This window comes from Perognathus longimembris, chromosome 11 (assembly GCF_023159225.1).
Source record: "Perognathus longimembris pacificus isolate PPM17 chromosome 11, ASM2315922v1, whole genome shotgun sequence".
Classification (NCBI taxonomy): Eukaryota; Metazoa; Chordata; class Mammalia; order Rodentia; family Heteromyidae; genus Perognathus; species Perognathus longimembris.
The window spans coordinates 36068388-36083375 of NC_063171.1; the positions used below are offsets into that span (position 1 = coordinate 36068388).

At 45.0% G+C, this 14988-nt stretch overlaps 2 protein-coding genes across 4 annotated transcripts; one reads left to right on the forward strand and one right to left on the reverse strand.

Annotated features, from left to right (window-relative positions):
* The first annotated feature begins 5 nt into the window (after positions 1-5).
* Positions 6-10206, forward strand: Pfdn2 (prefoldin subunit 2). Of its 2 annotated transcripts, XM_048358045.1 has the most exons (6): positions 6-123; positions 7613-7701; positions 7821-7944; positions 8869-8877; positions 8959-8998; positions 9893-10206. In XM_048358045.1, the coding sequence occupies exons 1-6, from the start codon at positions 49-51 to the stop codon at positions 9964-9966; spliced, it is 411 nt and encodes a 136-aa protein (XP_048214002.1). In that variant the 5' UTR covers positions 6-48; the 3' UTR covers positions 9967-10206. The 2 variants fall into 2 exon arrangements, with proteins under 2 accessions (XP_048214002.1, XP_048214001.1); XM_048358044.1 differs by lacking the exons at positions 8869-8877; positions 8959-8998 and having other exon boundaries at positions 7-123; positions 9909-10206.
* Positions 10207-10257: 51 nt separating this feature from the next.
* On the reverse strand, positions 10258-12281 carry Klhdc9 (kelch domain containing 9). 2 transcript variants are annotated; one of them, XM_048358032.1, is made up of 4 exons: positions 11618-12281; positions 11203-11359; positions 10918-11116; positions 10258-10669 (listed from the first exon to the last, which is right to left on the reverse strand). In XM_048358032.1, exons 1-4 carry the CDS (start codon positions 12142-12144, stop codon positions 10503-10505), a joined length of 1050 nt encoding a protein of 349 aa, XP_048213989.1. In that variant the 5' UTR covers positions 12145-12281; the 3' UTR covers positions 10258-10502. The 2 variants fall into 2 exon arrangements, with proteins under 2 accessions (XP_048213989.1, XP_048213990.1); XM_048358033.1 differs by lacking the exon at positions 10258-10669 and having other exon boundaries at positions 10962-11130; positions 11198-11359.
* Positions 12282-14988: the final 2707 nt, after the last annotated feature.

The window sequence follows — 14988 nt, forward strand, 5'->3', positions numbered from 1 at the left end:
CAAGGCGGGCCTGCTCTGCGCAGACCGGAAACCCAGCAGGCGGCGAAGATGGCGGACGGCAGCGGTCGACTCGGCAAGAGCGGCGGGAGCGGTGCGGGCAAGGGGGCGGTGTCGGCCGAGCAGGTGAGGAGTCGAGAGTTGAAGATGGGCACCTTACTGGGTCTGGAGTCGAGGCGAGAAAGGGGACTTGTGACTTGTGCTGGTCTTTACTCCAGAGTCACATTTGCGTGGCCGCTCCGAGGGGGAGGATCCTTGACGAAGCCCGGGGGTGGGGAGGTTGGTGGCGGAATAGGCCGGTGTGTGTGTGTGTGTGTGTGTGTGTGTGTGTGTGTGTGTAGGGGGGGAGGTAAGTGTGAGTCACGCCCCTGGGTGTTGGGGGAACCCACGTGTGGGAAAGGCTCTGGGAGACAGGGAACCCGCCGCCCAGGTCTGAAGGGAGATGGGTCGTCGTTCCCTTACCTCTCCTCAGCACCTTAAACCGGGCCGAGTTGGACATGGCAGCTAATAACGACTCTGGGAGCTGGCCCCGTGTGGTCCGTTAACGTGACCTGAAACCACGTTGACAATCGCCGACATTCTGCAGAGCCACGTGACTCACATACTCGACCAGTTATGTGGTGGTCTGCATAGTTTTTTTGTTGTTGTTCAGGAGTCATTACGCTTCTTGAGAGACCCCCCCCCCCCAACCCTTTTCTAACCCGCATTTTCTTTTCCCTCAGTTCCTTAATGTTGGGAAACATCTGACAAATGAACCAGAAAGCCCTTAGTAGTATGGTAGATGTGGATTGTTAATCGTGGGGTCAGTGTGGATAAATTTACATAATAGAACTGAAAACCGATGAGGTATAGGCCCTTGGTAGATTGATTGCTAGCGTGCCCGAAATCTTCGCTTTCATTCCTGCCACCGGGGGAAAGAAAGTTGGACAACAGTTATTTTAATTATAGATATATTTATCTGTTGTTTGTTGAGCAATTAATACATGCAAAGGTATATGCATATGGAGTTCTAAAATGCTACTGTCAAAGAGCATAGTGTGGGCTGGGTGTGGATTATTGTCACCTGTTATCCTAGCTATTGAAAGGGCTCAGATTCAAGGGCATCACAGTTCAAAGCCAGCCTGAGCAGGAAGTCCATGAGACTCTTCAGATAACTAGCAAAAAGCCAGAAGTAAAGCTTTGGCTCCAGCTATAACAGTCTTGAGTGAAAAAGCTCAAGCTCTTGAACTCAAGTCCCTGTATTGCCGCCCACATAAGAAAAGGAAGAGGAAGAGATGAGGGAACCGGTATTGGCACACAAGAAAAGGAAGAGATGGGGGAAAGCATAGATTGACATGAAGTTTAGCAACTGATTGATTTAGCTAAAACATAAGGTAGAACGGAGTATTTTTCTTTTCCATGACCTTTTCAAAATTATTATTATAAAGGTGACAGAGAGGTTACAGCTACAGAAATCAAGTAATGATTTCTTTTTGGACAATGTCACCCCTTCTCCCAGTTTTTCCCTCCCATTCCCACCCACAGGTTGAATAGTTCATTTGCAACATAGTGTCTAGTGAGTACCACTGCTGCATTTGTTCATCCTTTGTCCCTCCATTTCTGTGCCACCCTTATTTTCCTAAAAACAGATAAGTGAACAACACAAAAAGAAAAAAAACAGTAACAAAGAAAAAAACACACCTGGGTTTCCATTTCCTAGAATTCATTTCAATAAATGCTGTTTTACACAATCAGATGCATATAGGCATTTCACTATTGTGTTTCTTGCCTAGGAATATCCTCCTTTGGTCTAACTGTGTGTGAATGTCTAGAGTCCTGTATAATTTACCATGTTCTAATGTATATTAGATCTAGCTTCTCATAGGAGAGAAAACATGCGCTGTTTGTCTCTGAGCTTGGCTTACTTCACTTAAAAGACATGGTTCCTTTTTGTTGTTGTTGTTGTTGTTGGCTTGAACTCTGGGCCAGGGCACTGTTCCTGAGCTCTTCAGCTCAAGGCTAGATGTGGTTCTTAAAGCAAGTTAAATATGGTCATAGAAGTCTTTGAGTATGTGGCAAAGAATTTGGGGCTTTTTGTTGTTGTTGTTTAGGTGGTTCCGAGGAATTGAACCCAGGGCCTGATGCATACTAGGCAAGCACTCTACCACTAAGCCACAATCGCAGTCCCTTGGGGCTTTTTAAGTGTAAACAGTAAGGGAGTCACACATGATATATATATATATATATATATATACACATACACATACATACATATATAATATTATTGTTTTCTTGTTACCAAAAAGAAAAAAACACCCCAATATATTTGGCTGGGCACCAGTGGCTTACACCTTTAATCGTAACTCTTTGAAGGCTGAGATCTGAGGATCACGGTTTCAAGCCAGCCAGGGGAGGAAAGTCCGGGAGACTTATCTCCAATTAACCACCAGAAAACCCGAAAAGGTGCTGTGGCTCAAGTATAGAGCGCTAGCCTTGAGCTGAAGAGCTCAGGGACAGCTCCCAGGCCCAGAGTTCAAGCTGCATAAGTGAAAAAAAAAAACAAAACAAAAAAAGAACTCACCCCATTTTATTGTAAGAAGTGTAGAGAACAAGGAGATAATAAAATGTAGGAAATAAATTAGCCATAATCCTACCATAAAAGTAGTATTTTTACTCTTTAGGAGTGTATCTCTTTGAAAGGCCCCCTGTACCACCTTAATGTGTGTGTGTGTGATTATATCCATCTTCTGTTGCTATAAAATACCAGATGCTAGGTAATTTATAAGGGAAAGAATTTGGCTCAGGTTCTGAAGGTTAGGAGTTTCATGCATCATCTAGCAGTGGCATCGTTATATGGCAGAAGGTGAAAGGGCAAGTAAGCACTTGAAGAAGGAAGAACACACAAGGAACAGTCAAATTTCCTGTTCTCATGACAACTAACCCATTCCTACAAGAATGGTACTATGGCCTAGTCCCTGTCTTCTCTACCTTTGTGCGTGCTGGTACTGGCACTTGAACTCAGAGCCTCAAACTCTCAGCCTTTTCACTCATGGTTGGCAGTCTACCACTTGATCCCCCTTCTAGTTCTGAAAGTATAGCCCAGGTAGCCCTCAAAGTCATGATCTTCTTGCTTCATCTTCATTGATTACCAGTATGCTACTCATCTTTTAAAAGTCCTGCCACAATAGCAGTCAAAGTTCAACATGAGGTCAGGTGCTAGTGACTCATACCTGTAATCCTACTCTGTAGAGTCAGACTTGGAGAATAGAGGTTCAGAGCCAGCCCAGACAGAAAAGTCTGTAAGATTCTATTTCCAGGGCTGGGAATGTGGCTTAGTGGTAGAGTGCTTGCCTTGCATATATGAAGCCCTGGGTTTGATTCCTCAGCACCACATACACAGAAAAAGTCAGAAGTGGCATTGTGGCTTAAGTGGTAGAGCACTAGCCTTGAGCAAAAGAAGCTCAGGGACAGTACCCAGACCCTGAGTTCAAGCCCCAGGAATGACCAATTTAAAAAAAAACACCAAAAAGATTCTATTTCCAATTAACCAGCTGTGAGCAAGAAAGAGTTCAAGCCCTGGTTACTGACTCACACACACAAAGAAAGTTCAACATGAGTTTCAGAGGGAACAAACTTTTCAACCCTTCTAAAATTCAGGTTTTTATGATACAAAATGCAATTATGCTGTCCCAAATAGTCCCAAAGTCTTAACTTGTTTTAACGTGAATTCAAAAACTTAGTCTCATTTTTGAGCCTATAAAATGAAAAGAGCCTGTCCATGTCCAATTAAATTTTAAGATTTCATATTTTTTACTCCCATGTGTAACTTCTGGAAACTCTAGAGTGGAGATTAGACCTTCGAAACATTGGGTAGTCCCACCTCTATGGCATCAGTGGCATCTGTCCATGCTTTGTGTTTCTGGGTTAGATTGCACACTGGTTTCTGACACTTTCACCAGGCAGATATTGCACACTATGCTGCTCTACTATTCAGGGATCATGATGACTGCTTGTGGGACAGTGTCTCAGTGGCAGCTCTACCCCTACAGCAAGTTTCTGCCTGGACAGAAATATTGCATCCTTTTAATTTAGGCAGAGGCACATATGCCTTTCCAGCTCAATTGCAGAATTAGCCCTACAAGGGTGTGGACACTGCCAAGGTACTGCTTGTGCCCTCTCGAACTGCAGTACAACCGTATATGAAGCTATCTGAGCCATAGGTAGAGCTTGTGGGATGCAGGGATTAGGCAGGAGGCGGCCCTAGGCAGTGATATAAAAAAAGGCCAGGGGCTGGGAATATGGCCTAGTGGTAAAGTGCTCGCCTCGTATAATGAAGCCCTGGGTTGGATTCCTCAGCACCACATATATAGGAAAAAGCCACAAGTGGAGCTGTGGCTCAAGAGGTAGAGTACTAGCCTTGAGCAAAAAGAAGCCAGGGACAGTGCTCAGGCCCTGAGTCCACGCCCCAGGACTGGCAACAAAAAACAAAACAAAACAAAAGGCCAGAAGTGGTGCTGTGGCTCAAGTGGCAGAGTGCTAGCCTTGAGCAAAAAGAGGCCAGGGACAGTGCTCAGGCCCTGAGTTCAAGCTCCAGGACTGGTAAAACAAAAACAAAAAACAACAACAAAAAACTTAGTATTCTGAACCTGTGATGGCAGGTTCAACTTCTAAAATATATGAAATGTTTGCAGAGTCATTTTTCTCTTGTATGATGAGTAGCACCTACCTGTTACCTGTACTAACACAAGCTTGTTGGCATATAGTTGCTTGGCCTCATTTTTTGCTTTTGTTGCCAGTACTGGGGCTTGAACTCAGGGCCTGACCACTGTCCCTAGCTTCTTTTTGCTCAAGGCTAGCACTCTGCCTCTTGAGCCACCGCGCCACTTCTGGCTTTTTCTATATATGTGGTGCTTGGGGAATCGAACCCAGGGCTTCAGGCATACGAGGCAAGGACTTTACCACTAGGCCATATTCCCAGCCCATGGCCTCATTTTTTGACATGTTTTCACTCTGTTTCTGGTTGTTGTGGGATTTGAACTCAGAGCCTTGAACTTGCTAGGTAGGTGCTCTACCACTTGAGCCATGCTTCAGCCTTCTTTTTTCCAGTCCTGGAGCTTGAACTCTGGGCCTTGGAGCTATCCCTAAACTTTTATGCTCAAGTCTAGCACTCTACCATTTGACCCACAGTTCTACTCCTGGCTTTTGTTTTGCCAGTCCTGGGGCTTGAACTCAGGGCCTGAGCACTGTCCCTGGCTTCTTTATGTTCAAGGCTAGCACTCTTGAGCCACAGCGCCACTTCTGGCTTTTCCTATATATGTGGCGCTGAGGAATCGAACTCAGGGCTTCATGTATACAAGGCAAGCACTTTACCACTGGGCCATATTCCCAGTCCCTACGCCTAGCTTTTTGTGGTTAATTTGAGGTAAGAATCTCACAGACTTTTCTGCCCATGCTGGTTTTGAACCAGGATCCTCAGATTTCAGCCTCCTGAGTAGCTAGGATTACAGGCATGAGCCCACTGGTACCTGGTTCCAGTCTTTTTTTTTTTTTTTTTTTTTTTTAAGGGACTCATTTTTTTGCTTTACCTGGATCTCCATCTTCCTATTTGTGCACCTCAAGCAACTGGAATGACAGGTGCATGCCACTATGTCCGTCCTTTTTATTTTTTTGCCTGAGCTGATCTTGTTCATGATCTTTCTGATTTCCAGCCTCATAATTAGTCAGAACTACAAGCATGAGCTACTTGATGTAGGTTATAATCTTTATGTCTTAGACCTCATCAAAATGACCTTTACATCTTTTATTTCTATCATTCTGCCATTATTCTCTTTTGTGTGTGTGTGTTTTTTTTTTTTGTTTGTTTGTTTTTGAGGGGATTGGGGGAAGGAATGGAGTTGCTGAGAACTGAATCCAGGTCAAGCCCTGTAACACTGAGCCAAACCTCCAGTCCTCTTTCTGATATTCTACTTAGAACTACTTAAGTCATCTCTGAGAAATTCCAGAGTTCTAGGCTTCCTAGTCATCTTGTCATTTTTTAAGCCCTCAGTAGAATGGCCTAAAATGCTATTAATGGCAATATGGCAGTTCAGTCTTTTTTTTTTTCCTTGCATAGTTTTGCTTTGTAACCCAGCTGGTCTGGAACTTGTGATCCCCCTCTGTTTGAAGTGTTGGAATTATAGATATGTACTATCGAGCTCTATTGGAATAATCTTTTTTCAGCATTATTTCAAAACTTTTAGTTTGTATTCAGTTTCTAGTTCTGTCACCACTTCTACATTTCAGATATTGTTATCACATCAACAGTAATATCAGTGCTTAGAAACTGTCCTGTTGTATATTAGTTCTTTTTATAAATGAAGAAAATAAAGAAGTAACTGAGTCACAGCAGCAATACTGGGAGTAGAATTTAGATAAAAACAAGTTTGAGTTCTTTCTATTTTACTATACTACTAAAAAGAGTTTCAAGAAGACTGAAAACTAAAAAAAGGCAGATAGATTATGCAGATAGGTAGAAGAACATTGAAAATCTTTGATAGGATAATTGGATGACCAATAGTTTAGTTATTACAGACAAGACAATATGAAGTGGGTTGGAACCAGGCAGGGTACTACCTTCCTATAATCCCAGCCACTCAAGAAGCAGAGGAAGCTTGGGTACTGGGGTGGCTTATACCTGTGTTATCCTAGCTGCTCAGGAGGCTGATATCTGAGGATCGCAGTTCAAAGCTAGTCTGCTCAGGAAAGTCCTTGAAACTCGTATCTCTAGTTAACTGCCAAAAAGCCAGAAGTGACTCACATAGTAGAATACTAGTCTTGAGCAAAAAAGCTGATACAGTGCCCAGGCCCTGAGTTCAAGCCCCAGGACTGGTACCATCAAAAAAAAAAAAAAAAAAAAAGAATGGAGAAAACAAGATGTTATTGATCTTAATGTTATTAAGCTGTTATTGTTAGCAAGACTTTTGGCTGTGACTTCTAACTTAGTGGAAGAGTGCATACTTAACCTATGGCCTTCTGTCTTCCCAACTCCCCTCCTCCCCCCACAAGTAAGGAGTTGCAGTTCCCCAAAGATGGAATACTAAACATAACTGAGTTAGGATTACTCTTGTATTGATTGAACTCATTACTTCTAGAATACTAAACCTGCTTTCTACTACTGAGCTATGCTCTAGCACCAAACTACTCATTATAAGGCCCTTTCTTACATCCCTGAAAGTCTACAAGCTTAGGCTTCCCTGTAGGTACTACAATGGCTCTGTAACCCAACGTTGGTTGGTTGGTTGGTTGGTTTGTAGTGCTAGGGATTTAACATAGGGCATTCTACATGCCAGAAAGTGTTATACCACTAAACTACATTCCCAGCTCTTCTTTATAAAAAAATACAAGCTATAAGCCAGAGGCCAAATCTATTCTGTTGTATACCTCTAGTGCCTAGTAAATATCTCACACATAGTAGGCATTCAGCATTTGCTTATTATAGAATGGAATTCCTTACAAACCAAAAGAAGAAATTATGAAGTTGTGTTCTCCTTTTCCAAGGTAGGTATGCATTCACTAATGTGCCTTTGTAAAACCTGCCACCCTCGTGTGTTGTCAGTACTCTGTTATTTCCACTTTCTCATCTCTCATATCTTCTTAGGTAATTGCTGGCTTCAATCGCCTTCGGCAGGAGCAACGGGGCCTGGCTTCCAAAGCAGCTGAGCTGGAGATGGAGTTGAATGAGCATAGGTGAGAAAATCAGAGAAAAACAAACAATAGAAAGGTTGCATGGGCCATTTTGTGAGGGAGGGTTACAGTAGAGTGAAACTGAGTTCTGATGTCTTTCCTGTCTTGTCCTCCTACCCCAGCTTAGTGATTGATACACTGAAAGAAGTTGATGAAACTCGGAAGTGCTTCCGCATGGTTGGAGGTGTGCTGGTAGAGCGGACTGTCAAAGAGGTGCTGCCTGCCTTAGAGAATAACAAGGAACAGGTAAGCAAGATTCCCTGAGTAGAGGCTTTGGGTGACAAAGGATAAGGAAGAAGTGGTGGACAGAGATATAAGGAATATGACACAAGAAAATCTGTATGGAAACCTATATCAAAGATAATATAAATAGCCTGTAAATCTAAGCCCTTTACACTATGCCAAATCCAACTTCTTGAACAAGGAGTCGTTGGGTATATGCCCCTCCAGGGTCTCTTTGATGTGGTTGATTTGGTGAGGGATAGAGCAGTCTTTCTCACATAGCCTATTGATACCTACATCAAAATTACCTGAAGTAAGGGCTGGGAATATGGCCTAGTGGTAGAGTGCTTGCCTCATATACATGAGGCCCAGGGTTCGATTCCTCAGCACCACATATATAGAAAAAGCCAGAAGTGGCGCTGTGGCTCAAGTGGTAGAGTGCTAGCCTTGAGCAAAAAGAAGCCAGGGACAGTGCTCAAGCCCTGAGTTCAGGCCCCAGGACTGGCAAAAAAAAAAATTAAAAAATTACCTGAAGTAGCCATCAATGGCTCATGCCTGTAATCCTGGCTATTCTGCAGAAAAGTCTATGTGACTCCACCTCCAAAATAACTGGCAAGAAACCCTGCTGAAGGCATGGCCTAAGTAGTAATGTAACCGTGGAGCAAATACACACACACACACACACACACGTACATGCACACACACAGAAATAACATGAAGAGCCAGATGGTCATCTAGGGCGAGGAGCTAAAGAACAGGGGATTGTGACTTGAGGCCAGGCTGAGCAATTTTTTTTTTTTAAAGAGGAAGCATTCAAGACTTCAACCAATGGCTGGGGCCTAGTCATACATGCCTGTCATCCTAAGTTATAGAGTAAGCATAATGGTTGGGTACAATGGCATATACATGCCATCCTAGTGATAAGACACAAATAGGATCTCAGTCCAGGCCAGTCCAGTCATAAAACAAGACTGAAAATAACCAACGCAAATAAGTGCTAGTGGAGTGGCTCAAATTGTAGAGCTCCTACTTAGCAAGGGTGAGGCCAGAGTTCAAACCCTAGTACCACCACCAAATATATATATATATATATATAAAGTCACGTGGAGATCAAACTTAGGATCTTATACATGCTATGCTCCCACTAAGCTATATGTTCAGATCAAGAACTAGTTGTATTTTATTACTTATTTTAAGCAGACAGCAAATTTATTTAGAAGTGAAAGTACAGACTGTAGAGAAGAAACTAGTTTTGTTTTTCCCCAGTCCTAGGGTTTGAACTCCGGGGCTAGACTCTGTCCCTAAGTTTTTTTTATTTTTAAAAAAAATTTTGTCAGTCCTGGGGCTTGGACTCAGGGCCTGAGTACTGTCCCTGGCTTCTTTTTGCTCAAGGCTAGCACTCTACCTCTTGAGCCACAGTGCCTCTTCCAGCTTTTTCTGTTTATATGGTGGTGAGGAATTGAACCCAGGGCTTCATGCATGCAAGGCAAGCTCTATTCCCAGCCTATCCCTGAGCTTTTTTTGTGGTCAAGTTAGCACTCTACCACTTGACCCATAGCTCCACCTCTGGCTTTTTGTGGTTAATAGGAGGAATGAGTCTCACAGATTTTACTGCCCATGCTAGCTTTGAACTGCAATCCTTAAAACTCAGCCTCCTGAGTAGCTAGGGTTACAGGTGTGAACCAACAGTGCCTGACTGAGAGGAACTAGTTTTAAGTGCAACTTTCTGGACTCTCCTGAATCCATTGAGTCAGAGCCTTAGAGGTAAGGTTTTAAAAATAAGCAGCACACATGATTCCTACGTGTCTTAAGTTTTATAAATCATTGTTCTCAGAAAGGAATCCCATTAGTGCCTGGACTCCACTATTAATTTTCCTCATAGGTAAAGTTAGAAATGTCATCTCTTCATATCCCCCAACCCTAGTTATTCTAGGGGGTGGGGAGGGAGACTTTATATCATTATTTAATCTCTGTTCCTTGCCCTCTAGATACAGAAGATCATTGAGACATTGTCACAGCAACTTCAGGCAAAGGGAAAAGAACTAAATGAATTCCGGGAAAAACACAACATTCGTCTTATGGGGGAAGATGAGAAGCCAGCAGCCAAGGAAACCTCAGAAGGGTCTGGGGCTAAGGCCAGCTCAGCTGGAGTATTGGTCTCCTAGGAACCAAGGCCTCTGCATTTATTTTTACCCTGACTCCCACTTCTCTTTATTGTTATTATTATTATTTTCTCTACTATTGTAATATTTTTTTGTTAATTAAATGTTTTGGTCAGAATGGTTAGCTGTAGCCTGGAACTTTCTCCTACTTAGGGGTGGAAATTGTTTCAGGGGAAGAACATGTGGGTTTTGTGTTCACCAGGTTCACAGCTCACAATATCAGAAAAAATCCATACTTTGTCCTTTCCTTGCAAATAAAGATCTCTATTTATTTGCTATCTTCCCCCCTAAAAGATTCAGATAAATGTTGACGCTCAATTTGAAATTTAATAAGCATTTGAAGTGAGATTGATAGCTCTGATAATGCCTTATGGGATTGCAACAAAACAGAGGCTTGGAGGTATGACTGGACACTATTGTTTATATTAAGAGGTCCAGGATGCAAACCTGTGGGCTAGCTGTTCTGCCATCCTCACCAAAACCCCCAACCAGGTAAAGTTGATCATTCCAAAGGCAGGTGCGATGGCCCATCCGTTTCAGTCCACGGTCTGCACAGGGAAAGTGGAACCACAGAGAAGGAGACTTGCCTGTTGGGTAGGGGTGGATGTTGGTTATTGAGGTGGACATACTTTCACCCATGGCACTCACATGACCAAATGCCCATTTTTTTCATTTGATTTCTGGATTTCTCCAGATGTTTAATATTCTGTGTACTCATTTAGCTTGTGTTCAATACTTCCTTTTCCCTTGCCCGGATTTACTTGTTCTACAGTCTTTAGGTTCTGTCTCCCACCATGCCTCCCCGCCCCCCTTCAACCAATTTTCTAGCTCTCACGGGTATCATAGATGTAGAGGTCATTGCAGACGGTGTCTCTGGCTTTAGTTAGACTTTCTCCACCAAATAGCACAGCAAAAGGCCCCACTACAGAACATGAATGATGCCGCAATCCCTGTGGTCCCTGCCGGGATCCCTGCCCGCTGCTTACAAGCTTTGCAAGTTGTTCGGTTAGGTGAGGAGCAGCTGATGATTCCTCCTTGGAGAAAGAAAGAATTGCATGAAGGGATTTGGTAATCACAATTTCAGCACCCTTTCACACTAGCAAGTTAGGAATACTAATACCTTAATCTTCCCATGATTCCATCGTCCAGCTACTTCTGGTTCAGTTGAGTTGCAACCCCCAAAGAGCAATAGCTGATGCCCTGGGTGGGGCCCAGCCGTTTGAAGCAGGGCAGCACAGTGACCTGAGCGAGAAACTGTATGGCCTTCTTCCTTGTAGCTGTGGATATGCAGAAATTCAGGACTGAGTGTTAGGTTCTGGGAAATGTATTGCCCTTCTCCCACATCCCTTGCTGAAGATAAAAAGCAGGTCATGGGGGAGATCACCGGGAGGGTAATAGAGTTCATCTCTTAGACCGACCGTGGTGGATTCTGGGAAGAAGGATGTAGATCAACTGCCTGAAAACATTTTTAGCTTCTGCTTTTCAAAAGTGTAGACGAAAGGAGGGTGAGATGTTTTGGCAAGGGGGTGCCATACCAATAGGTGCGGGCGCCAGGATTCAGCTTTAACGAGTAGATACTTCCATAGCGTCGCTGAGTTCGGACTCCCCCCTCCCGGCCGGCCACCCGCAGTTCTCCATCCGAGAGGCGAGTGCAGGTGTGGCTGCTGAGGCCAGCAGGGGGGCAGTTGCTGGAGGAGGCTGTCCAGGCCTCCCATTCTCCGCGCTCTGTGTCCAGTGCGGCCACTGTGGTCAAGCGGCGCGACCCGTCCCAGCCGCCCACCACACAAAGCCAACGCCCGCCCACGGGTGCCGCATCATGGTGACTGCGCGGGGGGCCGCCCGGGGCTTCCAGTCGCACGGCCTGGCCACCAGCCGGGTCGAAAATCACAGTATCGCTGCTGGGCTCCCTCGCTCCTCCTGCTAGGAGACCCCCTACCAGATAGAACCGTCCCTGCAGTTCGGTGCATGAATGGAAGGCCCGAGCCAGAAGCTCGTCCCGCGCCACTGGCCTCCAGGCCCAGCCCGAGCCCCCCACCCGACCCGAAGGCACCGCCACTGCCATGGGCCCCTGGAGGAGTGGGGCAGCAGGGTTTGCGTCCTGAGGCTCACCCCTAAATGCCAGGCCAGGTACCTTGCCTTCAGTGGGCTTCCCTGCGAACCTCCCCCTCCAGAACAGCAGCCTGGCTCCACCCCACCATCACTGCCTCAAGCTGTTGCCGAGCAACCAATGCAGCACGACCGTTGCAAACGGAAGGTCGCAAAGCACCGGTTACCGTGGAGACGGGAGTCCTGGATTGCTACCCTGAATCACACACGGTAGATTATTGTCCACACCCAAACTAAGGGGGATGTGCGCAGCCAATAAAAATCTGAAAACATTGCTAAGCTCAGAAAATGAGAGCGAAGCCTGTTCCTCAGAAGAGCTTCTGTTATCTCAGCTGCCAGCCAATTTGTGTTCTTGACAACTGAGGTGAGGGTGTTGCTCTAAGCAGGGCTCCAGGGTTTCTAACTTGGACGAACTTCCCCTGGGGAGAGGTAGGAAGCAGAGACAAATCAGGGTGAGGAAGTGGAAATGGACCACACAGCGGCCTTGGAGTCTGTAGCCTTTCCTGTAGCCTCAACTGTCTTTCTCGCTCTGGACATCCTTTGCTTTTTCATTTGCAAAAAGCGTTGTCGCGCCGGGCGCTGGTGGCTCACGCCTGTAATCCTAGCTACTCAGGAGGCTCAGGTCTGAGGATCGTGGTTCAAAAACCACCAGAAAACCGGAAATGGCGCTGTGGCTCAAGTGATGGAGTACTTGCCTTGAGCTGAAGAGATCAAGGACAGAGCCCAGGCCAAGAGTTCAAGCCCCACGACTGAGAGAGGAAAAAAAAAAGTGAAAGTGCTATCACTTCATCCCTTAGATTAGGCTTTCCGGTAGTATAGGCCTCAAAGGTTCGGACTGGGAGAGCACTTTTAGCTCTAGCCACTAGAGGGTAGTATAATCCAGTTTTTCAGGGTGTGATCTCAGCCTACACTTACACAGGGGGTGTGTGTTTGCATGCCACATACATGCTTTCTCTTGGTTGAGTTGAAGGATACCTAGAAAGAGAAAAAAAAAAATTAAAGTTGTATCCTGTCTTGTTAGGCTCACATAACACAAAGAAATGGAGGCATTATGGCATCTGTAATTTAGGCTTAAGGATGTAGGGAGTTTCTTCTGATAAAGTGCAGGGCAGAAGCTGCCCAGCCTTAGAAGCTAGTTGAGGTGAAGTGGGGTAAGGGTGAGAAAAACAGATTGCTGTCCCTCCGTTTTATCCAAGCCAGGACCGTGAACTTCTTAACTCTGTCCCTCCAAGAGCAAGTGAAAAGTCAAGAGGCCTAGATCCAGGCTGATTAGCTTCAGCTGCAGGAAGAAATGCAGACATATTTCTACCCCTGGCCAGCTGGGGTGGGGCAGAAATAGGATATGTGTGCCGAAGAGCTGGACTGTAAGTGGGAAGGGTGACTGTTCCTTTTGCCTCTGGTTTCTATACTTGGACTTGCTCCTCATTAGACCTGAGAAATTGAGGTCATAGAGAGTGGCCAAGACTTCAGTAGAAATGGGCTGTGATTCAGAGGGCTAACAGCATAGCAGAGCTTTCCCCTTCCTCATTCCAACTGGGTCTTCAGAGAAAACAGAATGAAGAGGGTATGGGCAAGAAGGCACAACTGAGCTGGGTGCCAGTGGCTCATGCCTGTAATCCTAGCTACTCAGGAGGCTGAGGTCTGAGGGCTGTGGTTTGAAGCTAGCCCAGGCAGGAAAGTCCCCACGGGACTCTTTCCAATAAACTACTCAGAAAAAGCTCGAAGTGGTGCTGTGGCTCAAGTGGTAGAGCTAGCCTTGACAACAACAAGGCTCAGGGGCAGCACCCAGGCCCTGACTTCAAGCCCTACAACCACCACCAACAACAACAAAAAGGCAAAATTGTTAACCACAGTCTGGTAACTGAATGGTTGTTCCTCACTTGAATCTTAGAGCTGAGATTCAGCAATAGCCTCAAATATCTTTTCACACCAAATTAGTTTTCCCTTCCTCTTATAGCAAAGATCCTCAGTTTTTCAAGATCATGTTTTTTTTTTTTAATCCCTTAAGCAAGCAAACAAACAAAATCCAACTAACTTCTAATTTGCTTGACTGAAATCTGAAAGCCAGTATTTTCCCTAAAGTTTCCTATTGGCTCACCTCCCAACAGCTAGACTTGAGATCTGACATACTCTTAGGAGGAGGTAAGGAGCTGCTTGGGTGATGGGGTCATTTTGATAAAATTTATTGCTCAAGTACCCATTTTGGGTTCTTGCTTTTACTTGTTTTTGGCTGTTCAGACAGTTTCTTATTTCCTGCCTCTACTCAAGAGAAATAGGAACTCTCCACTCCAGGGGTCTTTTAGCTTTTCTCCCAGCATTATGTTCCTTTTCCTTCCAGTTTTGACTCTTGTCTTTGAGTCCTTTACAGTAGAGAGCTTACCTAGACATGGTACCTCACACAATCCCTCCAGTTCTGTACCTCCTCCATTCTTCTGGAAGCAACAGGTGGCTATCCATTGCTATGCTAATTCTAGATTGGGGGGGGGGAGGGGAGGATGCATAGAACTGATACCTCCTCTGATTAGCATGACAAAAACCCATATTTTGGAAAAGGTGGGTACTGTACCCCTTGAACATATCACTAGTTCTTTTTTTATTTTTGCCGGTCCTGGGGCTTGAACTCAGGGCCTGAGCACTGCCCTTGGCTTCTTTTTGCTCAAGGCTAGCACTCTACCACTTGAGCCACAGTGCCACTTCTGGTTTTTTCTATATATGTGGTGCTGAGGAATCGAACCCAGGGCCTATGTATATGAGGCAAGCACTCTACCACTAGGCCATATTCCCAGCCCTCACTAGTTCT